Source organism: Oryctolagus cuniculus, chromosome 2 (genome assembly GCF_964237555.1).
Source record: "Oryctolagus cuniculus chromosome 2, mOryCun1.1, whole genome shotgun sequence".
NCBI lineage: Eukaryota > Metazoa > Chordata > Mammalia > Lagomorpha > Leporidae > Oryctolagus > Oryctolagus cuniculus.
Window position 1 is genome coordinate 140,005,671 of NC_091433.1, and position 24,277 is coordinate 140,029,947.

General features: G+C 38.5%; 1 protein-coding gene across 20 annotated transcripts in view; it reads right to left on the bottom strand.

Moving 5' to 3' along the window:
• Positions 1-24,277, bottom strand: part of EHBP1 (EH domain binding protein 1) — a 383,016-nt gene that overhangs the window by 117,586 nt on the left and 241,153 nt on the right. For all 20 annotated transcript variants that reach the window (XM_070069071.1, XM_070069064.1, XM_070069059.1 and 17 more), the window contains 3 exons: positions 9,488-9,666; positions 8,829-8,877; positions 4,077-4,979 (listed from right to left, as the gene is read on the bottom strand). In XM_070069071.1, the coding sequence (XP_069925172.1) occupies positions 4,077-4,979; positions 8,829-8,877; positions 9,488-9,666 (1,131 nt within the window). The remainder of the gene's footprint in view (positions 1-4,076; positions 4,980-8,828; positions 8,878-9,487; positions 9,667-24,277) is intronic.

The window sequence follows — 24,277 nt, forward strand, 5'->3', positions numbered from 1 at the left end:
TATGGAATGTAGGCATCCCAAGAAGTAGCTTAAGCCTCTGAGCTTTAACACCAACCCCTGCTAATGATATTTTTTAATCTCACAATTTCTTTATCTTTGAAATGAAGAACTCAGAGTAGGATCATCTTTAAGATCATACCAGTTGTAAATTCTGTGATTTTGTAGACTTTTTTTTTTTTTTAAGATTTATTTATTAGAAAGGCAGAATTATAGAGAGCAAGGTTGTCCATCTGTTGGCTAACTCCCCAAATGGTTTCAACAGCTAGGGCTGGGCCAGGCTGAAGCCAGGAGCCAGGAGCTTTGTCTGGATCTCCCACGTGGCCCACGTGGGTCCAGGAGCCCAAGTACTTGGCCATTTTCTGCTGTTTTCCCAGGCATGTTAGCAGGCAACTGAATCAGAAGTGGAGCAGCTGGGACTGGAATTGGCATCCCTATGGCTAAATCTGTTAATCCATAGCACCAGTCCCAGTACTATAGTCTTTATTGATTCCAACCATCTATATAGACTGAAAAAGTATTTTGGTCTCAACAGCATATAAACATAAGTTTCTTTTGCTTTTTGTTTTGTTTTGTTTTCTAGTTAGAAATTCTTATTATAGAGATTTTAGAAAATATATACAAGTAAAAAGAAGAAAAATAAAATAATTGGCAATCCTGGCACTGAGAGATAATTACTAGCGTCACACATTTTTTTAAAAGATTTATTTATTTATTTGAAAGTCAGAGTTACACAGAGAAGGTGAGGCAGAGAGAGAGAGGTCTTCCATCCAATGGTTCACTCCCCAGTTGGCTGCAATGGCCAGAGCTACACTGATCCGAAGCGCCAGGAGCCAGGAGCCTCTTCTGGGTCTCCCACACCGGCGCAGGGGCCCAAGGCCATCTTCTACTGCTTTCCCAGGACAGCAGAGAGCTGGATTGGAAGTGGAACAGCCATTTCTCGAACTGACACCCATATGGGATGCCGGCGCTTCGGGCCAGGGTGTTAACCCACTGCACCACAGCGCCTAGTATCACACATTTTTAACACTGGTTGTTGCAGGCATTTGAGGAGTGAACTAGCTGATGGAAGATAGCTCTCTCTCTTTCCCTCCCTCTGTTACTCTGCCTCTCAAATAAGTAAATATATCTATTTTTTTAAAAAAGGCATGAGGGTTTTTCAAAACTATATATTAGGAAAAAATAAGGCAAGGATTTCACATTTTTTTTTGCATCAAATAAACTTACCTTTCAATTCCTTGCCCCATGAACGTTTTTGAATTATTTCTGTGGCATGATTGCAATTACTTAATGCTTCAGTTAACTACCATTTGAATACAGTCATCCTTTGGTAAGCACAAGTGATGGGTTCCAGGATCCCCTATGGATTTTCCAGATGCCCAAGTCCCTTATATAAAATAGCTTGGCACTTGTAAAGAATCTATACAAGCTTTCTATACAATATAAATCATCTCTAGATTGCTTAAATATATAAAAAACTGGGGCTGGCGCTGTGGCATAGCAGGTAAAGCTGCCGCCTGCAGCACTGGCATCCCATATGAGTGCCAGTTCAAGTCCCAGCTGCTCTACTTCCAATCCAGCTCTTTCTATGACCTGGGAAAGCTGCAGAAGATGGCCCAAGTCTTTGGGCTCCTGCACCCGCATGGGAGACCCAGAAGAAGCTCCTGGATCCTGGTTTCGGATCAGCACAGCTCCAGCGTTGCAAACAAATGGAGAGTGAACCAGTGGATAGAAGTCTTCTTTTTTTTTTTTCTCTCTGCCTCTCCTTCTCTCTGTGTGTAACTCTTTCAAATAAATAAATAAATATTTTTTTATTTGACAGGTAGAGTTATAGACAGTGAGAGAGAGAGAAAGGTCTTCCTTCTGTTGGTTCACTCCCCAGATGGCTGCTATGGCTGGCGCTGTACCCGCCTGAAGCCAGAAGCTTCTTCCTGGTCTCCCGTGTGGGTGCAGGGGCCCAAGCACTAGGGCCATCCTCCATTGCCCTCCCGGGCCACAGCAGAGAACTGGACTGGAAGAGGAGCAGCTAGGACTAGAACCCGGCACCTATATGGAATGCCGGCACTGCAGGCAGAGGATTAACCAAGTGAGCCGAGGCGCCAGCCCCATAAATAAATCTTTAAAAAAAATATAAAAAACTATGCAAATTCTATGTAAATGGTTGACATTGTTTGCGGAATAATGACAAGAAAAGTTCACATGTTTGGTTCAGTCATATTTTTAAAAAATATTTTCAATCTATTATTGACTGAATCAACACACAAGAACACACTGAAAAGGGACAAGGAGAGCTGATTACACCATTTCAGAAAGGAACATAAACACAAGTTATCATCTAAATATGTTCTGTTGGGAGTTTCTGAAAAGTCTAGAAAGTGCTATTACCAACGACTATTCTAAGTTGAAAGCAATCCCCAGAGATTCCATCTTGGAGAAATGCTATGATTCAGAGCTTCTCAAGCTGTTTGGCCTCAGAATTTATATATTTAAAAATTATTGAGGATACCAAAGAATTTTGCTTATGTAGATTATATCTACTGATATTTGTTATTTTGGAAATCAAAATTGTTAAGTTTTAAGAATATTTTTTCATTTAAAAATAGTCATATTAAACCTACCATATGTTAACATTTTAATAAAATTACTTTCAAAAAACACAAAAACTAAATGGGAAAAAACTACATTTTTTATAAATCTTTTATATAAGCAGGAAGCTAGAATCTTGTATCTACCTTTGTATTTGTCTGTTAAGATATCACAAATCATGTAGCCTTTAGAAAATGTGGTGATATAGGAGAATGTGCGAGAAAGGTAAATAACATCCTAATATTATCACAAAAATAGCTTCAACTTTAGGGGCTCAGACTCCTATATTATAATTAGGGAAGCATTGCTATAATAGCATGCTTTGATAGCACCAAAGGCAACACTGTGCAGAAAAACAAGAACACCAACAACTGTAGATCAGAAAGTGATTCAGTAGTGGGATTTCAAATGTGAAAAAAAATTTTAGGACTACCTTAATCAATTAATGGTGCTTAAAATTTCTTTTATGTATACGTAAGAGTTTTCTATGAGTCTAAAAGGACTTTTTCAATAGAGAATGAAAGTTCTAAATGATTAGAAAATCATGTCATAATTTTATTGGCAATATATCTTGTTGTTATAGTACAGACAGTAAAGCTTAAAATTAATGGTAGCAGATATTTAATACACTAAATAACATGAGTAAATCAAGGGGCAAAGTTGTATCATATTCTCTTTATAGAGGGAAATGCAGATGCTTCTGAAATTAAAAAAAATTTAGTTCATTCATTCGAGAGAGAGAGAGAGACAGAGAAAGAGAAAGAGAGAGAAATCACTCATCTACTGACTCACTCTCCAAATGCCAGCAACAACCAGGTCTGTCTGGGCCAGGCTGAAGTCAATAGTTCAGAACTCAATCCAGGTTTTTAATGTGGGTGGCGGGGACCCAAATACTTGGGTCATCACTGTGGCTTTTCAGGGTGCACACCGCAGGAAAATGAACTTGGAACTGGAAGCAGGGCTGGGACTCCAACCCTGGCACTCTGATAGAGAATTTAGATATCCTGAGTTGCATCTTAACCCCCATAGCCAAATTTCTGCTCTGCTACTAGCATTTTTAACAAGAATGACAGAACTGAAAATACCAATTAAAATGCAACTAAAATATTTAAGTAACATGCTTTAAGTGGGAAATATTTAATTTGGCATTGTACATTTTCAGAATAATGCACTCACTAAACAGAGTGCTGATGTTTTATTTATTCTTATACTAAAATATCTTGGCTTTATAATTAAGTAATATTTTGATTTGAAAAGTTGACTTTTTATTCTTCCATACTAGAATTCAAATTTATGTGTAGATTTAAAATATTATAACATAAACTTTAAATATAAAGCAAGTGTATTTCAGGTTTTCCTATAATGGGAAACTATATTTCACTTTAAATCATTTATATATCTTAAAGTATTCTATGAACACAAAAAGAAACAAAAACATAGAATCACTATTTACTGTATATTTAAGTAAGTATTCATCATTCCAAACCACTTACCTGGACTGTTTTTGTGGAATGATCTGCCTGATTTAAAGTGGTTTTATCAGCATCTGGATCAGACTCTGTCTGCCTCAGGGAAGTATGTTTTTTCGTTGTAAGGTCTGCATCTCTATTGTAGCAGTGTCCAAGTTTAGAAGTAGGAGATAAACTTGTTTTTTTGACAGGCGATTCAGGATCTGATTTGTATTCTAAGGGTCTGTAATTCTCTAATTTTTCTTGCTCAAAATTACTGCTGGTTTCTAGAGTCTGTAGCTTTTGCTTATCTGTCTCCTCGCAAATAAAGGATGTAAGCACCTCCTTCTTCTTATCACTAACATATAAGTCACTTAATTCTAAAGTATCAGCTTTCAGTAGTCTCTTCTTGCCTAACAAAATCTGCGCTTGGGTTGAGTCTGTATTGGAACACATTCCAGGGTCATCAGATCCTGAAGTCCTTCCAGAGCTTTGCTGGGATTTTTGGGGTTCTGTGTCACTTTTAGTCCTGCGACAGTAAGGGGAGGCTGTGCTTGGACTAAGGTGATCATCAGGCGTCTGATGTTCACTTTCTGACTCTCCAACTCCACTGTCATTTACAAACACAGAGTCATCCTGTGTTAAGAAGTCTACTGCTCCACTAGTAGGCTGTTGGAGTTCAGGTTCCCGCTTCAGATCACTAAGCTCTGCATAGAATTTTGCTTGATCAACAGAACTGTTTGTATCTGTTTCATAGTTTCCAACTTTATATGTACTTTTACTGCTGTTTTCTTCTATCTGAACAACATTTAGTTCTTGTCCACTGAAATGTGCCCTTATTTGATAGAGATAAGTCATAACCGTCAGTTTATCAGGAATTGCTAATAACACCATATCAGAAGGTTCCAATAACCGGGAAATTCCTATGCTGGCAAATCCATCGTATGCCTTTAGAGAAGGGAAAAACAAAAGATAAACTGAATAGTTCAGACAATTCATACATTTTTTAAAATAGCACAATTTTAATGGGTTTATAGCTGTTGCTGAAGATTCGTTATGTTATTGACATGCTACATTAAAAAGGACAAAATGCCAAAAGTTGAAAGCATATAGAAGCAGAGGAGAGGCCAGAGAAAAACATTTATTAACAGCTGAAATATTCCTTTCCAATAAAGGATATAACCAAAATTGAGTTAAAATGAGACAGAATGGAATCTTAAAAGTAAATTTTTAAGATAAGGAATTAAGGTGTAAAGAAACATTAGACTAATCCATCTCCAGTGTTATCACTCCTATCAACTTCTTTTCTATCATCAGGAAATTGCAGCGATTTGTGCATAAAAAGTACAGCTAGATAAATCAGAACTACTAGATTACTGGTTAACAAAGTACAAACAAATACTAATTGAGCCTAGAAGTACAGAAAAAAATTTTTAATGCCCAATTAAGATTGATTTTTCATAATGAAAATATTGACTCCGTTTTTCCTTCACACATTTTGAGAAAAATGAAATAGTTTGAACACTACAACCTAGCTGAGAATGTAAGGCTGTACTGTATTATTGTTGTTAGCCTTGAAATGACTGTGGTACATCAGGTTTTTCTAGTTTTGAGGAATCAACGCTGTTTCTCAATTTACAATTAATTATTACTATCCTCAACTAACCCTTGAAAACAGTATTGTGTTGCTAGGAAGCATTAAAAGTATAGCTAAAGGTTTAGGTCTACTTTGAGAGAGTAAGACTCCCAGATCTATTCTTGCTTTGGGATGTAAAATGTCTAGTTTTGTAACAATCTAGATTTAGGATCATAATTCCAGGTTTTTTAAAAAACAAATGTTTGTAAATTATGCAACTGTTCAGAAGGAACTAGTCTTGCACTTACATGTGAAAGTACATTTTCTGCCTTTGAATTTAATCCTTGTACACTTTCTGTAGTTTAATAAATATTGTGGAATAAGAAAGAAAATGAAAAATAAATTGTGATATTAAAACCGCTTCAATTTTCACAGCACTATGTTTCATAATATAGGTACCTCAAAATATTTACTAGAGAGAATGGCTCAGTTGGTGTGCATGTATAGACTTGTTTGTTATTTTACATGTTTCAAGAAAATTAAAGTCATTTTTCTCCTCATGTGTCTTGACAACTTGACTGACAGACATCAATTGCAAACCATCAGGAGGAAAAGCACCACAGGCAGTATTCTAAACATTTCCCAATTATCTCAAATACTGACATATTGGTTAAGATCGGATGCCACAGGTAAATACTGCTTTTATTCATTTTTTTTTTCACAGATCTGGGAAAATTATTAGCTTCCTTGTGGGGAAACTCTTACTGGTGCTTTACTTCATGTAGCAATTCATTTTGTGCACACCAATTGCACTACAAAATATTTTGAAACAAACCAGTTTTCTAATAAGTGAGGTCAAGACTTTTTTATAAAGTCCTACAGGTAAAACTCCTCTGTTATGGTCAATCACCTACTGTCTTTTTAGCTCTTTATATGTGGAGAAAAAAAAGAGGACTTACAAAGAAAATTGTCTCATTCATCTAGAATCATTAAATTGGTAAGCAGGAGTCACTGCCATTTAGTTACGTTATGCATCTGTGTGGAACTTAGACACAGGCATTGCATCTTATACTGCTTTCACTCCAATCAAGGGTACTTGGGGTTATCAGGAAAAACTGTGTGAAGCCAGAAATAATCTGCAGGCAGCAACTGAGATACTCAATATAGATATTAGGTAAGAAGTTGCAAATGATGAAAGCAAGACTATGCAACAGCAACTATTCCTTGAATAGTTGCAAAGAAAACAATCATGCAAGTTAAAAGCTTTTCTAAAAGCCATGATTATCTGTCCTGGAAGATCTAAATGAGAAAAAATTTTAATGGGATATCCTTCTCTGTAGAAATTTGTAAATTTAAGCATGTTCACCATTAAGTTCTTAAAATAATGTAAGGAAGTCTGACTTAAACCTAAATGAGATTTCCCACATTCTTTAAAAATATAAAAGTAGGCATTATCAACAATGTTGCTTTTTCAAAATATTGAACAGTACATTGAAACCTCTACTTTATAAAAATAACAATTTATTTTATAATATTTATTTCTGTATTTAAATTAGCTTAGCATTTCATTCAAATGCAAAAAAGTGCAGGTAAAGAACTGTCCTTTATAAGGAGGTAATTTAGTGGGGAAAAAAAGGCATTTCACTTTAATAGAAGCAGGCTCTCCAAAATTCTACAAGAAATAATTTCATAACAATGACTGTGTAGTATGCACACCAGAATGGTGATTTCTGTGAAGAACATCATACTGCTTTATAAAGATTACTTTTTTTTGATAGCATACAATAAAACAATGAAGTTTTTAAATATGTTACTCCATGGTCAGCATCATCCATTTACACAGAAACAATTTTTTGATCCAATACTGAAGCAAACTTTTGGTTTTACACAACAATAAAAGTAAAAAAAAAAAAAAAGAATATGATCTAAAAGTTTATTAACTGAACTTCTTTAAAGGTTCCAAGACTTTTTATCATCAATGGTTTAAAGAATATTAAAAACTTTAGACCAGAAATACCAGAGATCACTATTCACTTTATCCCATGAACCCTTTTGGTAATGGACCTCTTCGTAGTATATAATGTTTACATATAAAATACATAGAATTATAAATGAAATCAATTATATTGAAAAATACAGTATGAAAATATTAGAAAAGCAGTATTTGGGAAACATCAATGTATGTGCTTTTTAAAAATGTATTAATTAATGTAAATGTAATTTTGAAGAGGAGATAAACTTAAAAGGTATTTGTAGGAATCTGCAACAACAGTACTGTGATGTGAAAATGTCTGTGATTTCCAGTGGTACATGGCTAACATTACTGTGGTTTGTTGTCTAAATTCATACTTGAAGGAAATGCTGAATTTCAGTTAAGGAATTGTGAAAATAGTATCTATTTTTCCTATAACCATGTTGAAGGACCCCCTGAAATCTATCCACAGATCACAGACTGAGAACTCCTATTCTAAGACAACAATATATTACACTGGTTTTTCAGTTGAGGAATTCAATTCAGTACCAAAAAAAAAAAAAAAAGTGTGCTTATTTTCTGCTGATTTAGGTACTCTTCTCCTTGAATATAGAAAATCATAACATTGTACTGTACAGGGGGGTAAACAGGTAAGTCAGCCTGTAGCACAGTTAGCTGACTTAGGGGATCCAGCAATTCAGCCCTACTCAGCTACCCTGAAGGTTGACAGGGTTAATAAACTCCTACATCGGTTGGGAAACTCTGATTTCAGTGTATTGATTACTTATATGGAATAATACAAAGTTTATCATAACATGAAAGGAACCTAATTTTATATCTTTTTATTTCTAAGAACCTAGTTACTCTTTATTGCTTACCCATCAGGCTCCTGCTCTCATCCCCTCCCAATATGTTTTTTTAAACTTACATAATAGTTACAGCACAAGAGTTTTGGGTGCACTTTTAAAAAACTTTATCTTAGAATAAAAGCAACATGCTTTAACAAATATTTAACAGTTAATAAAGGTCATATACGTATTATTATCTGATGCCAGCCTGGTACTTGTGATCTTTAAAGTCCATGACAAACCAGAAAAAACCATGCTTCCTATTTGAACTGCAGGAAGCAAACTACCTTCTGTGAGCTGCAGTTGTGACCTCACAAAATAACCTCACTTTCCCCAAATTAATAAAAACCTGCAGAGAAGCCAAAATTGAAACTATATATTTTTTTCTTGGCAATTCTTACCTTTTTGTTGTTCTCTTTAATATCTTGAGGATTCAGAGACTTGTAGTCACTGAGGGAGAAAATGGCACAGTGGGTATATACAATATTTGATAAAAACAGCTGTTTTTAAAACAAACTGAATCTAAAAATTTGACATTCAATAATACCAAAAAGTAACTAGCAATTTCATAGCAATTCAATCAACAAAACTAATAGTGTGGAAAATTAGGGAAATAAATAAATAAATAAGTAAAAATAGTGATTACATGTTTCAATGCCTGAAGCTTTCCATCTAAAAGAAAAGTTAAGGCAGGCGACCAGAGACTAGACTTGACAACCAAATTTATCATGAGGTAATCCCTTGTTGTTAACGTAAAAAAGCTACAGGCTTTATTTGTCTCATTTCATTTTAACACTAACACAATTTTCATAATAATATGAAGTCAGTCTTTGCATGAGATTAACACAAAACATTATTTTAAAAAGAGAAAAGATGGTTTTTAGGTATTCAGAAGAACTTTTTTTTCTTACATATATTTCTTTCAAAAAGTAAGCAGTGTAGGTAATAAAAAAATAGAAAGCGATGTATCTTGGGACATGTGCTAAGAAATAATTTTATGTTCTTAAAATGTCTATTATTTACTAAGTATTTATAAGGAATGGAAAATGTTTCTACTCACATTAAATCTGGTCTAAAGTGGTGCAATATTGCACAAAAGGATAAACCATTTCTCCACGATGTAGTAAAATTGGTGATTTTCACTCCCCGGTAGTTTTTTGTAACTTCTTTACACCATACAAGCAATGACTGACTAGCATTTGGCTTTCGACCCAAAACAGGACTTGGTATAGGACTTGGCTACAAAACAGGAAAAGAGGAAAACATTAAAAGAATTTAATGGAAGCTGAAAATTAACTTTAATTGACCTAACTAGATCATCTGAACCCTTTGATGTCAGTACAGGTCCTTCAAAACTGTCATTTCACGACAATCGTAGCTTGTGCGAGGGAGACATAAATCTTAAGTTATTATCTTTAGTTTTAGCCCATGGCATTGGTTGACAAGGATGTAGATAGTGAGATTTTAAACTCAGACGTAAGAATAAGCCAAGAGTTTTATTGATAGAAACATCATGTTAAAGTATTTAAACACTTAAGGGTGAATAGCTGTATAGCCTCACACCCTAGAAAAACTTCCCCCACTGCAATCATGGTTCCTTTTTGACTAGGCTAAAAATTAGACATTTTGATGTCTAATTGTAGCACAAGTTGTTAGTGGAGTAATCAAAATCACAGTAAGTTTTTAAAATATAGTGGTCATATATGTATTTTAAATAAATAGCATAATGATAGTCATATTCAAACAACCTTCTTACATAAATTGAGTGATGACAAACCAGTTTGAGTTTTTAGCAACATCAGTGATGGGAACAAGAGGACTTTAACAGTGGTGGTGCAACAGTATTTATGTTGGATATGCCCAAAATAAATTTTAATTATCACTGAGAGCTATTTTTGGATATTGGGTGAGCTAGCTGTATGTGTGTGCTAAACTCTAAGCATATACCTTCTCCATTGTTCATATACTTAACACAATAATGATGGTAGTAAAATGAAGACTCTATAGTAAGAGTCTTTGCTTTGAACTTTTATTATTCATAAAACCATATTATTTTCTTTTATCAAATAACAAATACATGATCATGATAACTTTAGATGCTGATACAACTGAAAACTATAGAGAAATCTAAATGTTTTGGGATTTTAAATCTCATTATTAGTTAACAGTTCTAGTTACAGTAATAAACTTAGACATAAAATAGTGGCCCTATAATATAAGGTGAAAAGAGAACACTGATTTGCCAGTAATATCATTTAAGCTTAACAAGCAAACCATTCTTACCACACTGCTACTTAGGAAAGACCAATGATGCCCCCACATGACAAAAACATGCTAGTGCCAAACAATTACACTCCTCTATCCCACATTTACCGCTTCTCCAGAAGATTACTAAGAAAAAAATCAAATATGTAATTCATTTTTAGTTAATTGTCAGATTGATAAACTATTATGTAAACCACCACAAATCTAGCAAAGTGCCATTCTTCAAATGATCATGTCCACAAAGTTAATGCTGAAAATGTCATGGATCATAAAAATGAACAATTTGGACCAATTCTACTTAATACAAAGAAGTAGGTAAAAAATGGAACCCCCAACATAGTAAATTTACTTTCTAATAAGTGATAGTTCTTTTAACTATCAATCTAACATATCTAAAATGAACTATTACGTATCTTTTCACCTAATGACCCAATATGGCTTGAAAGCCTTCTAGTCCATGTAATCTGGAAGCTGAGTGGTCTGTGTATAAGCTAGAGGATCACTGAAATAGGCACACACACATTTTGCTTAGACTCTCTTATTTAAAGGACTGTCTTTATTAAAAGCCACTGCCTGCAATGCCCGCACCCTATGAGCATTGGTTCCTAACTCAGCAGCTTCACTTCTGATCCAGCTCCCTGCTAACTTGCACAGGAAAGGCAGCAGAAGATGGCCCAAATGCTTGAATTAGAAGAATGTCCATAAGGGATGCTGGCATTGCAGGTGGTGGTTTAATCTACCACAGCACAATGCCAGCCCTTGTTCATTGTCCTTGATCATTTTAAAGATTTATTTATTTGAGAGGCAGAGTTACAGACACAGAGAGGGAGAGGGAGGGAGAAAGGTCTTCCATCTGCTGGTTCACTCCCCAGATGGCCACAATGGCCAGAGATGGGCCAATTCAAAGTCAGGAGCCTGGAGCTTCTTTTAGGTCTCCCACATGGGTGCAGGGGCCCAAGGACTTGGGCCATCTTCCACTGTTTACCCAGGCCATAGCAGAGAGCTGGATCAGAAGTGGAGCAGCCAGAGCCAGCGCCGCAGCTCAATAGGCTAATCCTCCGCCTTGCGGTGCCGGCACACGGGGTTCTAGTCCTGGTCGGGGTGCCGGATTCTGTCCCGGTTGCCCCTCTTCCAGTCCATCTCTATGCTGTGGCCAGGGAGTGCAGTGGAGGATGGCCCAAATGCTTGGGCCCTGTACCCCATGGGAGACCAGGATAAGTACCTGGCTCCTGCCATCGGATCAGCGCGGTGCGCTGGCCGCGGCGGCCATTAGAAGGTGAACCAATGGCAAAGGAAGACCTTTCTCGCTGTCTCTCTCTCTCACTGTCCACTCTGCCTGTCAAAAAAAAAAAAAAGAAGTGGAGCAGTCAGGACATGAACTGATGCCCATATGGGATGCAGGCGCCACAGGCAGTGGCTTTACCCACTACGCCACAGTGCTGGCCCCATCTTTGATCATTTTAATCTCTTTGTTGTTCCTGGGACACTTTACACATGTTCCCACCTTAGGGTACTTTCACAGATTGCGCCATTTGCCTAGTACTCTCAGATATCTAGATGGTTTAACTCCAATGCAGCCTTTTCCTTTGGGCCTATTCTGACCATCCTACTTAAAACACAACCCATTTCTATCACTCAACCAAACACTCTTGCTCTGTTTTTTTCCAGCAGTACTTAGCATCTTCTTATGGTCCATTTACTTACTATATTTAGTGGTAATTACCTGTCTGCTCTCACTCAAAAAAAGACGTAGTGGCAGGCAGGCAGTTTGTTTTATTTATGAACCTATCCCTAGTGCCATGAACGTAGTAGGCATTTAATTAATACTGTTAAATGAACTAATTCATACAAAACAATTAGCATAATGTATAGCAAATAGTAACCATTCAGAAAATGTTAACTGTATTATTACTACCATCAATGAATTGTCAGCTCTGAAGCCTTATTTTTAGGGGTTCTTTTGGAAATTTCAAAGGCCAAGAATTTAAAATTTAAAATGGTGAAAAGGTTTTTTTCTTTTTTTGCAAACATAACTTTAAAAAATGTTGTTTTAAAATGACACATAATTAGTGTACATATTTATAAAGAACAGTGTGATATTTCAATAATGTATATAATATGAAACGATCAGATCAGGGTAATTGGCATATTTATCACCTCAAACTTATATTATTTCTTTGTGCTTGGAACATTCAAAATCCTTTCTACCTATTATTTCAAACTGTACAATGAACTGTTTTGTTTTATTTATTTATTTTTTTTGACAGGCAGAGTTAGACAGTGAGAGAGAGAGAGAGAGAGAAAGGTCTTCCTTCCGTTGGTTCACCCCCCAAATTGCTGCTATGGCCTGCTCGCTAATCTGAAGCCAGGAGCCAGGTGCTTCCTCCTGGTCTCCCATGCTGGTACAGGGCCCAAACACTTGGGCCATCCTCCACTTTCTTCCCGGGCCACAGCAGAGAGCTGGACTGGAAGAGGGGCAACCGGGACAGAATCCAGTGCCCCATCCTGGACTAAAACCCGAGGTACCGGTGCCGCAGGCGGAGGATTAGCCAAGTGAGCCGCAGCAGCAGCCCAATCAACTGTTGTAAACCATGGGTACCCTACCATGCTACAGAATGTTAGAAGTTACTTCTATCCAACTGCTCTCCTGTAACCATTAGCCATCCTTTTTCTATCTCCCCACCCCAATTCTTCCCAATCTCTGGTAAGCAATATTCTACCCTCTAATTCTATGAGATTGACCTGTTTAGCTTCCACATGTTAAGTGAGAATATGTCTTTCAGTGCCAGCCTTATTTCACTTTACATGCCTTCTTGACTCACTCATGCTGTAAACAACAAGGTTCCATCTTTCTAACAAGATTTATTTATTTTAAATGCAGAGCAACAAAGGAGGGAAAGAGAGAGAGATAACAGCAACAGAGAAAGAGGGAGGGAGAGAGGGAGATCTTCAATCTATTGATTCATTCCCCATTGGCCACACAGCCAGATCTGGTCAGTCTAAAGCTATAAGCCAGGAACTCCTGCTCTCCCATATGGGTAACAGGGACCCAAGTACTTGGGGCATTTTTCACTGTCTTTCTTGTCACATTAGCAGAAAGATAGATCAGGAAACAAAGTAGCCAGGGGCTGGACTGGCATTCTAATATGGAACACAAGCATTGCAAATAGTGACTTATCCTGCTGTGCCACAATGCCAGCCCCGAGATGGAATCTGCTTTTCTTTTTTGTCTAAATAGTATTATATCGTGTATATACATCACACTTTCTTTATCCGTTCATCATCTGTTGATAAACACCAAAGTTCATTATTCTACATTTTGGCTATCATGAATAGTGCTACAATAAACACAAGATCGCAGACAACTCTTTGACATACTCATTTCTTTTCCTATGGAGGTACACCCAGTAGTGGAATTGCTGGGTCATATGGCAGTTCCATTTCTAGTTTTTCAGGAACCTGTATATTGTTTTCCATAATGGCTATGCTAATTTACATTCCTAGTTATATTTCTGTCTTTTTGATAATGCCATCTTTACTGGACTGAAATGATACCTCATTGTGGTTCTGATTCACATTTCCATGATGATTAGTGATGAAAATGAAGCTTCAACTAAAAAATAATCTTGATACTTTGATATTCTATGTGCAAAACAGGGGCACTTGCAATGCTTAGCAATGTTATCTATTACCATGAGCATGATGAAAAAAAAAAAAAAACAACTCTGAATGACTTTTTAATTACTTCTTCCTAAAGAAAAGAAGACACAAAAATCTGGCCATAAAAGATAGACATGAACTTTCAAATATAAATGATTTTAATGCATTATTTCTATTAACACAGCAAGTAACATGTTGAAATTAATAAGGCCACCTACTTAATTCTTACTAACAATGGCAACAGCATCTCTTTCAGAAGATTTAATCTAATAATAATTTGTTGTAAAACTTCCTAACTTTAAATAACTATGAAAAATTTCAGTTATATTTTTTATGTTCCAGCCCTCTGATCACAGTGTATCCCCCCGCCCCCCTTTTGCTTTCTTTCCTTCTCTCACTGACACAGACACATATTCCTCTAGGTATTGCTCTAAATAATTTTTTTTTCTGGGGCGGGCATTGTAGTGAAGTAAGGCTAAGCCACTGCTTGAGATGCTAGCATCCTGTATCAGAGTGCCTGGCTTGAGTTCCAGCTAATTTGCTTCTGATCTAACTTCCTACTTATGTACCTGGAAAGCAAAGGATGATGGCCAAGTGCTTAGGCCCCTGCCACCCATGTGGGAGGCCCAGGTGGAGTCCCTGGCTTCAGCCTGGGCTAATCCTGGCTGTCCTGAGCATTTGGGGAGTGAACCAGATGGAAAATTCTCCCTGTGTCTCTCCCTCCATGTCACTGTGCCTTTCAAACAAATAAATAAATCTTTTAAAAATACTTTTTTCTCTCCATAATTTGAGCTGATTCACTCCCAGGACTGCAACTATCACTTCTATGCAGCTGATTCCCAAATATATATTTATAGCTAAAACTACTCAAGTTGACATTTCCAGCTGGCTATCCTTCCTGCCATAAAGGATTCAAACTCAATATGTTCAAAACCATAATTATACTCTTTCCTTACAACCTTCTCATTTTCATTGTGTTTCCAAATGACACTGACACCATCCTAATTTTCTAGACTTGTAATCTCAGAATCACCCTTGAATTCTTCCTTCACTTATCATCTCTCACTAGCTAATCCATGGGCAGTTCTGAGCTACTATTACAAACCAATGCAAAACCTTTGTAACAGGTCTTCCTTTTTCCAAATTCTCCCTTATCTGAACCACTGTGATAGCATGGGTTTTCATAAATAACAGCTAAAGTCTCTAATAGCTCTCAAAAACATACAAAATGATCAAAATATTTCTAGGAACTAAATTCCAGACTTTTTTTCTCAATTTACCCAGTAGGAAGGCTCATCTTTCTCTAAAATCACTATGCTTTCCTGCCTAAACCCCAGCTCCCCTACCTCCTATCTTTTGTCATACTGATTTCCACCTTTGCTTGGAGTATCTTCTATCCCAAGTACCAGCCCTACAGTTCCACTCTACCTTCAAGATTTCAATACAAGTGTTATCTTTTACATGAAATCTTTTCTTAATTCTCAGCAGGGAGCCCTTTTCAACATTCCTTTGATTTTCACCTCTCTTATGGCATGTTTTAGATTTTTTTTTACTACAATATGTTCAGTTCTTTTTTTTTTTGTTGTTAATTATTTTTTAAGGAATACAAATCTCGTAAGTACAACTTTAGGAATATAGTTATTCTCCCCACTATATCTGCCCTCACACCTACACTTTCACCCCTCCTCCTCCTCCTCCCTTCCTTCCCACCAGTCCCATTCTCCATTAAGATTCTTTTTTTTTTTTTTTTTTTTTTTTGGACAGGCAGAGTTAGACAGTGAGAGATAGTGAGAGTGAGAGTGAGAGAGAGACAGAGAGAAAGGTGCTTCCTCCTGGTCTCCCATGCGGGTGCAGGGCCCAAGCACTTGGGCCATCCTCCACTGCCTTCCCGGGCCACAGCAGAGAGCAGGACTGGAAGAGGAGCAACCGGGACAGAATATGGCGCCCCAACTGGGACTAGAACCGGGAGTGCCAGCGCTGCAGGCAGAGGATTAGCCTAGTGAGCCGTGGCACTGGCCAAGATTCATTTTTAATTAACTCTGTACACAGAAGACCAACTCTATACTAAGTAAAGATTTCAACAATTTGCACACACACACACACACACATACTAGTTTGATAACTAGTTTTACAGTTAACTCTCATAATATAACACATTGAGGACAGATGTCCTGCATGGGGAGTTAGTGCACAGTGACCCCAGTTGATAATTTAACAATTAACACTTTTATGTAAGACATTAGTGACCACTCAAAGCTCCTGACATGCGCTGCCTAGGCTATGGAAGCTTTTTGAATCCACAAATTCCATCAGTAGTTAGACAATGCCATAAGCAAAGTGGAAGTTCTTGCCTCCTTTTAGAGAAAAATACATCTTTCTTTGGTGGCTACTTCTTTCTGCTGTTCAGTTCTTCCTGCTATACAAAAAGCTTATTAATTTTTCATTAATTCATAAAAATGAGAGAGAATCTTCCAATCTTCCAACTGCTGGTTCACTTCCCAAATGGTCACAACAGCTGGAGCTGGGCCAGTCTGAAGCCAGGAGCAAAGAACTTCTTCCAGGTCTCCCACATAGGTGCCGAGGGCCCAAAGGCCATCTCTGCTGCTTTCCCAAGTGCATTGCCAGGGATTTGCATTGGAAGTAGAGCAACCAGACTTGAACCAGCACCCATATGTGATGCCGGCACCACAGGTATAAGCTTTACCTGCTATGCCACAACACCAGTCCCAATCATGTTAAGACTTACAGAGATTAGCTCATTTAAATCTCACAATTCCTTTGAGATAGGTACAGCTGTTTCCAAATTACAGCCGAGTAAAAAAAAAAAAATAAAAAAAAAAAAATAAATAAATAAATTACAGCCGAGTAAACCAAAGTTACTAACCAGGAAGCAAAGGAGCTAGAATCTGTTATCAAACTATCCCTACTTCAAAGCCTGTGCTCTTAAACAACATGAAGTTCATTCTCAAGATAATGCAGCTTTAGGACCTCAGTAGAAAGTATAAATTTCTTGAGACTAGCAAAAGCCTCAGCAACATCTTATCTTCATTAAAGATTTTTTTTTTAAGATTTAGTTTATTTATTTGACAGTTACAGAGAGCAGTAGACACACACTTCACAAACATACATAGAGAAAGAGAGAGAGAGAGGGAGGATGGGGGAAGGAGGGAGGGAGGGAGAGGGAGAGGGAGAGAGAGAGAGAGAGAGAGAGAGAGAGAGGTGTCTTCCATCCGATAGTTCACTCCCCAAATGGCCGAAATGGTGGGAGCTGGACCAATCTGAAGCCAGGAGCCAGAAGCTTCTTCTTGTTTACCCACACTGGGCAGGGGCCCAAGAACTTGTGCCATCATCCACTGTTTTCCCAGGCAATAGCAGAGAGTTGGATCAGAAGTGGAGCAGCCAGGACTTGAACCAGTGCTCATATGGGATGCTGGTGCTGCAGGCTGGGATTTTAACCGGCTGTGCCACAGTGCTGGCCCCCATCATAGCTTCTTCATGGTTGAGGCAACTTTGGATAAATCTTAGCATTCAGTGAGCCCCAAATAACAGCAGTGATGAGAACAGCAAGAATAGTTTTATCTGTACTTGTCTTATTTTTTTTTTCAAAATGCTTTCACTTAATTCATCTCACTTTATTCTCATGGCAGAACTGAACTCAGGCTTTCTTATTCACTTTTTGAATGGTGGTAGGAGGTGGGGAGAGACACTGCATTTGCTGGTTCACCTCCCAAACGTCTGCCAAGGACAGGAGCTGGGTCAGGAAAAGCTGGGAGCTGGAAACTCAATTCAGGTCTTCCATGTGGACATGAGGGACCCAACTACCTGAGCCATTCTTGCTGCTTTCCATGGAAGGCATTAGCATTGGTACATGAATCCAGTTCTCTGATAGGAAAGGTGGACATCTTAGCTACTAAGCCAAACAGCTACCCCAGTTTGGTTATTGTAATACCATTCAGAAAGATTAAACTGTAATTAATATTGGGGGGAACTCCCATCTACATTAAAATAGGAATGGGGAAAGCATTTGGCACAGCAGTTAAGTGGATGTTTGGGGTGCCCATAACCCATATCTGAGCATCTGGTTAGAGTCCCAGTTACTCTAGTCCAGCTTCCTGTTATTGTGCACCATGGGAGGAAGCAGATGATGGATGGCTCAAGTACTTGAGTTCCTGCTACCCATGTAGAGACCTGGATTAAGTTCGTGGCTTTGGCCTCCCAAGTCATGGGCATCTTGGGAAGTAAAACAGTAGATGGACTCAGTCTCTCTGCCTCTCAAATAAATAAATAATTTTTAAAAAACTCAGATACAGTCATGTGTTGCTTGGTGATACTGTCCTTGTATGAACACCACACAGATCATTCTTCATAACTTATGTGGCCTTTCTCAAAGTTTTGTTGGACTCATAGTCTTTATTGAAGCAGATCCTTTTTTAAAAAAAATTTTATTTATTTATTTGAAAGGCAGAGCCAGAGAAACGCAGAGGCAGAGAGAGAGAGAAAGAGAGAGAGGCCCTCCATCCACTGGTTTGCTCCCCAGGTGGCAGCAACAGCTGGAGCTGCACCAATCTGAAGCCAAGAGCCAGGAACCTCCTCTAGGTCTCCCACACAGATGCAGGGGCCCAAGAACTTGGGCCATCCTCCACCACCTTCCCTGGCCATAGGAAGTGGAGCACCTGGGACTTGAACTGGTGCCCATAAGCCACAGGCAGTGGCTCCACCCACTATGCCACAGCGTCGGCCCCTGAAGCAGTTCCTTTAACAGCTCCCATTACCTTGCTCTTGTTTGAAAAGACATTTGCTATGATCAACTGGGACATATCTAATTGGTGAGCAATAATCACCACTAATTTCCTTTTTTTACACAGAAGTACACTCAAATAATGATGAAAAAGTATAGTATAATAAACAATAACAATTGTTTATTATCAAGTATTATGTATCACAATTTTATGTGCTATATTTTTATATGAAAGGCAGTACAGTAGATTTATACCAGCACTGCCATAAATATCGAGTCATGTGTTGTGCTACAATATTAGGTTGGCTATGATGTCACTAGGCAATAGGATTTTTCAGTTCCATTATAATCTTGTGGAAATACTGTCATATATGTGGTACACCCTTGACAGAAATATCATTATATGGCACATGAATGTACTTAAGAATAAATTGACAAATAATATGCATGATTATTAAAAAAGCTATCAGCTTTATGACAAAAGGAACTTTAAAAAGGGGAGAAACACCATAGTCATGGATTAGAAGATTAAATTTTGAAAGACACAAAGATTTTACAGAGACAAAGAGTGAGCCAACAGGCCTAAACCTTAAATTTACTTTTTTTTTTTTTTTTTACAGACAGAGTGGACAGTGAGAGAGACAGAGAGAGAGAGACAGAGAGAAAGGTCTTCCTTTTACCGTTGGTTCACCCTCCAATGGCCACTGAGGCCAGCATGCCACGCTGATCCGAAGCCAGGAGCCACGTGCTTCTCCTGGTCTCCCATGGGGTGCAGGGCCCAAGCACTTGGGCCATCCTCCACTGTACTCCCTGGCCACAGCAGAGAGCTGGCCTGGAAGAGGGGCAACTGGAACAGAATCCAGCGCCCAGGCCGGGACTAGAACCCGGTGTGCCGGCGCCGCAGGGGGAAGATTAGCCTATTGAGTCGTGGCAACGGCCAAATTTACCTTTTCTTAAACCATTTCCATGGACATATACTGGATTACGATAAATAGAAAATGTTGGGAGCTGGCACCGTGGTGCCGTAGGTTAATCCTCCACCTCCGGCGCCGGCATCCCATATGGGCACCAGTTCTAGTCCCAGCTGCTCCACTTCTGATCCAGTTCTTTGCTATAGCCCGGGAAAGCAGTAGAAAATGGCCCAAGTGCTTGGGCCCCTGCACACCCATGGGAGACCAGGAAGAAGCACTTGGCTCCTGGCTTCGGATCAGTGCAGTTCCAGCCATTGTGGCCATCCGGGGAGTGAACCAACAGAAGGAAGACCTTTATCTCTGTCTCTCCCTCTCAAATAAATAAATAAAATCTTTTTAAAAAAGAGACAATGTCAGTTATGTCACAGGCATTTTATTTATTATAAAAAGTACTCCTGCGGCCGGTGCTATGGCGCAGTGGGTTAACACCCTAGCCTGAAGCGCCGGCATCCCATATGGGCCAGTTGGGGAGTGAACCATCAAGTGGAAGACCTCTCTCGCTTTCTCTGCCTCTCCTCTCTCTGTGTAACTCTTTCAAATAAATAATTTTTTTTTAAATGTACTCCTGCTTGGTGAACTGCACCTAGACTTGGAGGCCTATGAACAAAATATAACGCCTCTGAAAACAAATGCGTCACTTTCCTTGTGTTTAGTCTGATTTTTATAAACAAGCGTGCCGCTTGGGGGAATCTGACAGCTATGTATACAAGCTGTTAGAAGATCCTATATCTTACATGACAGAGTGGTCCATACCTAATCACCTAGTCTTGTCACCATACAACTCAACAGCTCAAAATGAGCTAAAATATGGCCCTGTATAGTTTATACAATAATGTTAGGGATTAAAATTTTAATTAATATATGCATTTAAAACTACTAAGGAAAATAATTCTGCATATAAAATATAAATATGTTTTTGTAGAAAATATATGTAGAAAAAATATGTTTTTGTAGAAATAGATCAGAATGTGATTTTCATTCCAGTAAAAGCAGTTTTATTTACTTCAGAGGTTACTAGGGGTGAGCACCGTGGCATAGGAGTTTAAGCTGCCACTTGGGATACTGGCACCCCCATATCAGAATGCCTGGGACTGAGTCTTGCTTCAGCTTCCAGTCCAGCTTTCTGCTAACACGTATCCTAGGAGGCAGCAGAGGATGGCTACTTGAGTACTTGAGTCTCTGCCACCCCCTTGGTAAATCAAGATGGATTTCCAGGATCCTGGCTTCCATCTGGCCCAGTCTTGGCTGTTGTAGGCATTTTAAGAGTGAATTACCAGATGGAAGACCTTTCTCTTGCTCTACCTTTCAAATAAATAAACTTTTTAAAATGGTAATTTAAATACTGATTTAAATTAAGAAACAAAGGAAAGAATGTTATGCATAAAAATAAATGGATACAGAGTTGGGAAAAGAGTTAAAAATCTCAAATGGTTGGGGCCAGTGTTGTGGTGCAGGTTAAGCTGCCACTTGCAATGCCAGCATTCCATTTTGGAGTGCCAGTTCAAGTTCTGGCTGATCTACTTCTGATTGAGCTCCCAAATGATGTACCTAAGGAAGACAGTAGATGATGACCAAAGTACTTGGGCCCCTGCCTCTGAGGTGGGAAACCCAAATGGAGTTCCGGGCTCCTGGCTCAGCCTGGCCCAGACCTAGGTGTTGTGGGTATTTGGAAAGTGAACCAGTTGATAGAAGATCTCTGTCTCTCTGTTACTATGCCTTTTGAATAAGTGAATAAATAAGTCATTTTTAAAAATCTGGGGCCAGGCCGGCACCGTGGCTCAATAGGCTAATCCTCCGCCTTGCGGTGCCGGCACACCGGGTTCTAGTTCCGGTCTGGGTGCTGGTTCTGTCCCAGTTGCTCCTCTTCCAGGCCAGCTCTCTGCTGTGGCCAGGGAGTACAGTGGAGGATGGCCCAAGTGCTTGGGCCCTGCACCCCATGGGAGACCAGGAGAAGCACCTGGCTCCCGGCTTCAGATCAGCGCGGCACGCCGGCCTCAGTGGCCATTGGAGGGTAAACCAACGGCAAAGGAAGACCTTTCTCTCTGTCTCTCTCTCACTGTCCACTCTGCCTGTCCAAAAAATAATAAATAAATAAATAAATAATCTGGGGCCAGCATTACAGCAGAGAGTGTCAAGCTGCTGCCTGCAATGTTAACATGCCACATGAGCAACAGTTGAGTCCCAGCCGCTCTACTTGTGATCCAGCTCCCTGATAATGTGTCCAGTAAAGCAGTGAAATATGACTCTAGTGCCTGGGACCCTGCCACCCATGAAGGAGATCCAGACAGAGTTCTTGGCTCCTAGCTTTGGCCAAGAACAGCTCTGGCTGTTGTGGGCATTTTGGAAGTCAACCAACAAATAGAATGGAAGATTCTGTGTGTGTGTGTGTGTGTGTGTGTCTGTCTGTCTGTCTCCCCCTCTGTCTCTGTAACTCTTTCAAATAAATAAATAAATCTTTTAGAAGAATCTTATGTGGTCAAACTAACTAAAACTAAGTGAAATTATTATGGCTGTTTTAAATTTGAGCCTTAATGTCAACAATAGACTATTTCAAAAGTAGAATACAGATTTTGTGTAATATTGGTAAGGGATAAAATATTTTTGTTCATCTTTTGAGTAAACTGCAAGAAAAGTAATAATATTCATAGTCCTATGTTCAAGTTTGCTGATTCTTCTGCCTGCTCAAATTTAACTTTGAATTCCTCTAGTGAATTTTTCATTTCAGTACTTTTACTTTCCAGTTCCAGAACTTTTTCAAGTTTTCTTTCACTTTGTTGCTATTTTTATTTGCCATTCTTTTCTTTATACTTTCAACATCTTTAGTTCTCTGAGAATCTATTGTTTAAAAATCTCTACCTAGTAAGATCTGCCATTAGATGTTTCTCAAAGACAGCTCCTCTAGGTTCTTTGATTCAGTTTTCCTGTTTCAGTACTTTATACTTTGTGTGTCTGTGTGGGTGCAAACTGTTGATTTCTTTACTTAGTATAGAGTTGGTCTTCTGTATATAAAGATAAATAAAAATGAATCTTAATGAAGGATGGAGAAGGAGTAGGAGGTGGGACGGGAGTGAGGGTAGGAGGGTGGGTATGGAGGGAAGAACTATTATATTGCAAAAGCTGTACCTATGAAATTTATATTTATTAAATAAAAGCTTTCTAAACAAAAATTTCCTGTTTCTTTGTATGTTGTGTCATTATTTATTTATTTTTGTTGAAAGCTGGACATTTACATCTAACAATGTGTTAACTCTGGAAATCAAAGTCTTCTGCTTCAGATTTTTTTTTTCAATTGTTATAGGCAGTCTTTGTTCAAAGGATCAGCATGAGGTATAAACTTAAGGTGTTTTGCACATCCTTCTGTGTTCCCCATACACATATATGCAGTTGCTTTTGAATATTCCAGCCTTCACTATCTGGCTTCCAAGGGTGGAGAAGAGGGAGAAAGATAAACAAAGGAGAAAAGAAAAAACATTGGCCCTTTAAATTCTTATTTATTTGCAAGGCAGATAGACAGTGACAGACAAATACCTCCCATTAACTGATTCACTCTCCAAATGCCTGCCAACAGTCAGGGCTGCACTAGGAAGAAGCACCTGGCTCCTGGCTTCGGATCGGTGCAGCTCCAGCCGTAGCAGCCATTTGGGGAGTGAACCAACAGAAGGAGGACCTTTCTCTCTGTCTCTCTCTCTCTCACTGTCTATAATTCTACCTGTCAAATTAAAAAAAAAAAAACACCTCATGGAGAATGGCATTAAAAAATAAGTTTGGGGTGGCATTTGGCAAAGTGGTTAAGACATCATCTGGGCCACCCACATCCCATCAGAGTGCCAGGACTTAAGTTCTGGATTTCTGCTTTGGATTCCAGCCTCCTGGTAACATATACCCAGAAAGGCAGCAGATGATGGCTATGGTAGTTTGGTCTATGCCAAGTGGGAGACTCAGATTGAGTTCTTAGCTCTGGGCTTTGGCCTGGCCCAGCCCTAGCTGTTGCATCTCTGTCCTTCATATAAATAAATCAAAATTAAAAAGATAAATTTATTTTGATACAAAAATTTTTGAAATGCATGCACATGACAGATCCTCAAAAAGTACATGGGAAATGCACATTAGGAAAAAAATTACACATGAACTTGAAAACTTTTTTGCACCAATATAAACATTTAAAAATACACAGTTTATTTACTTTCATTTTTTATTTGAAAGGCAGAGAGACAAA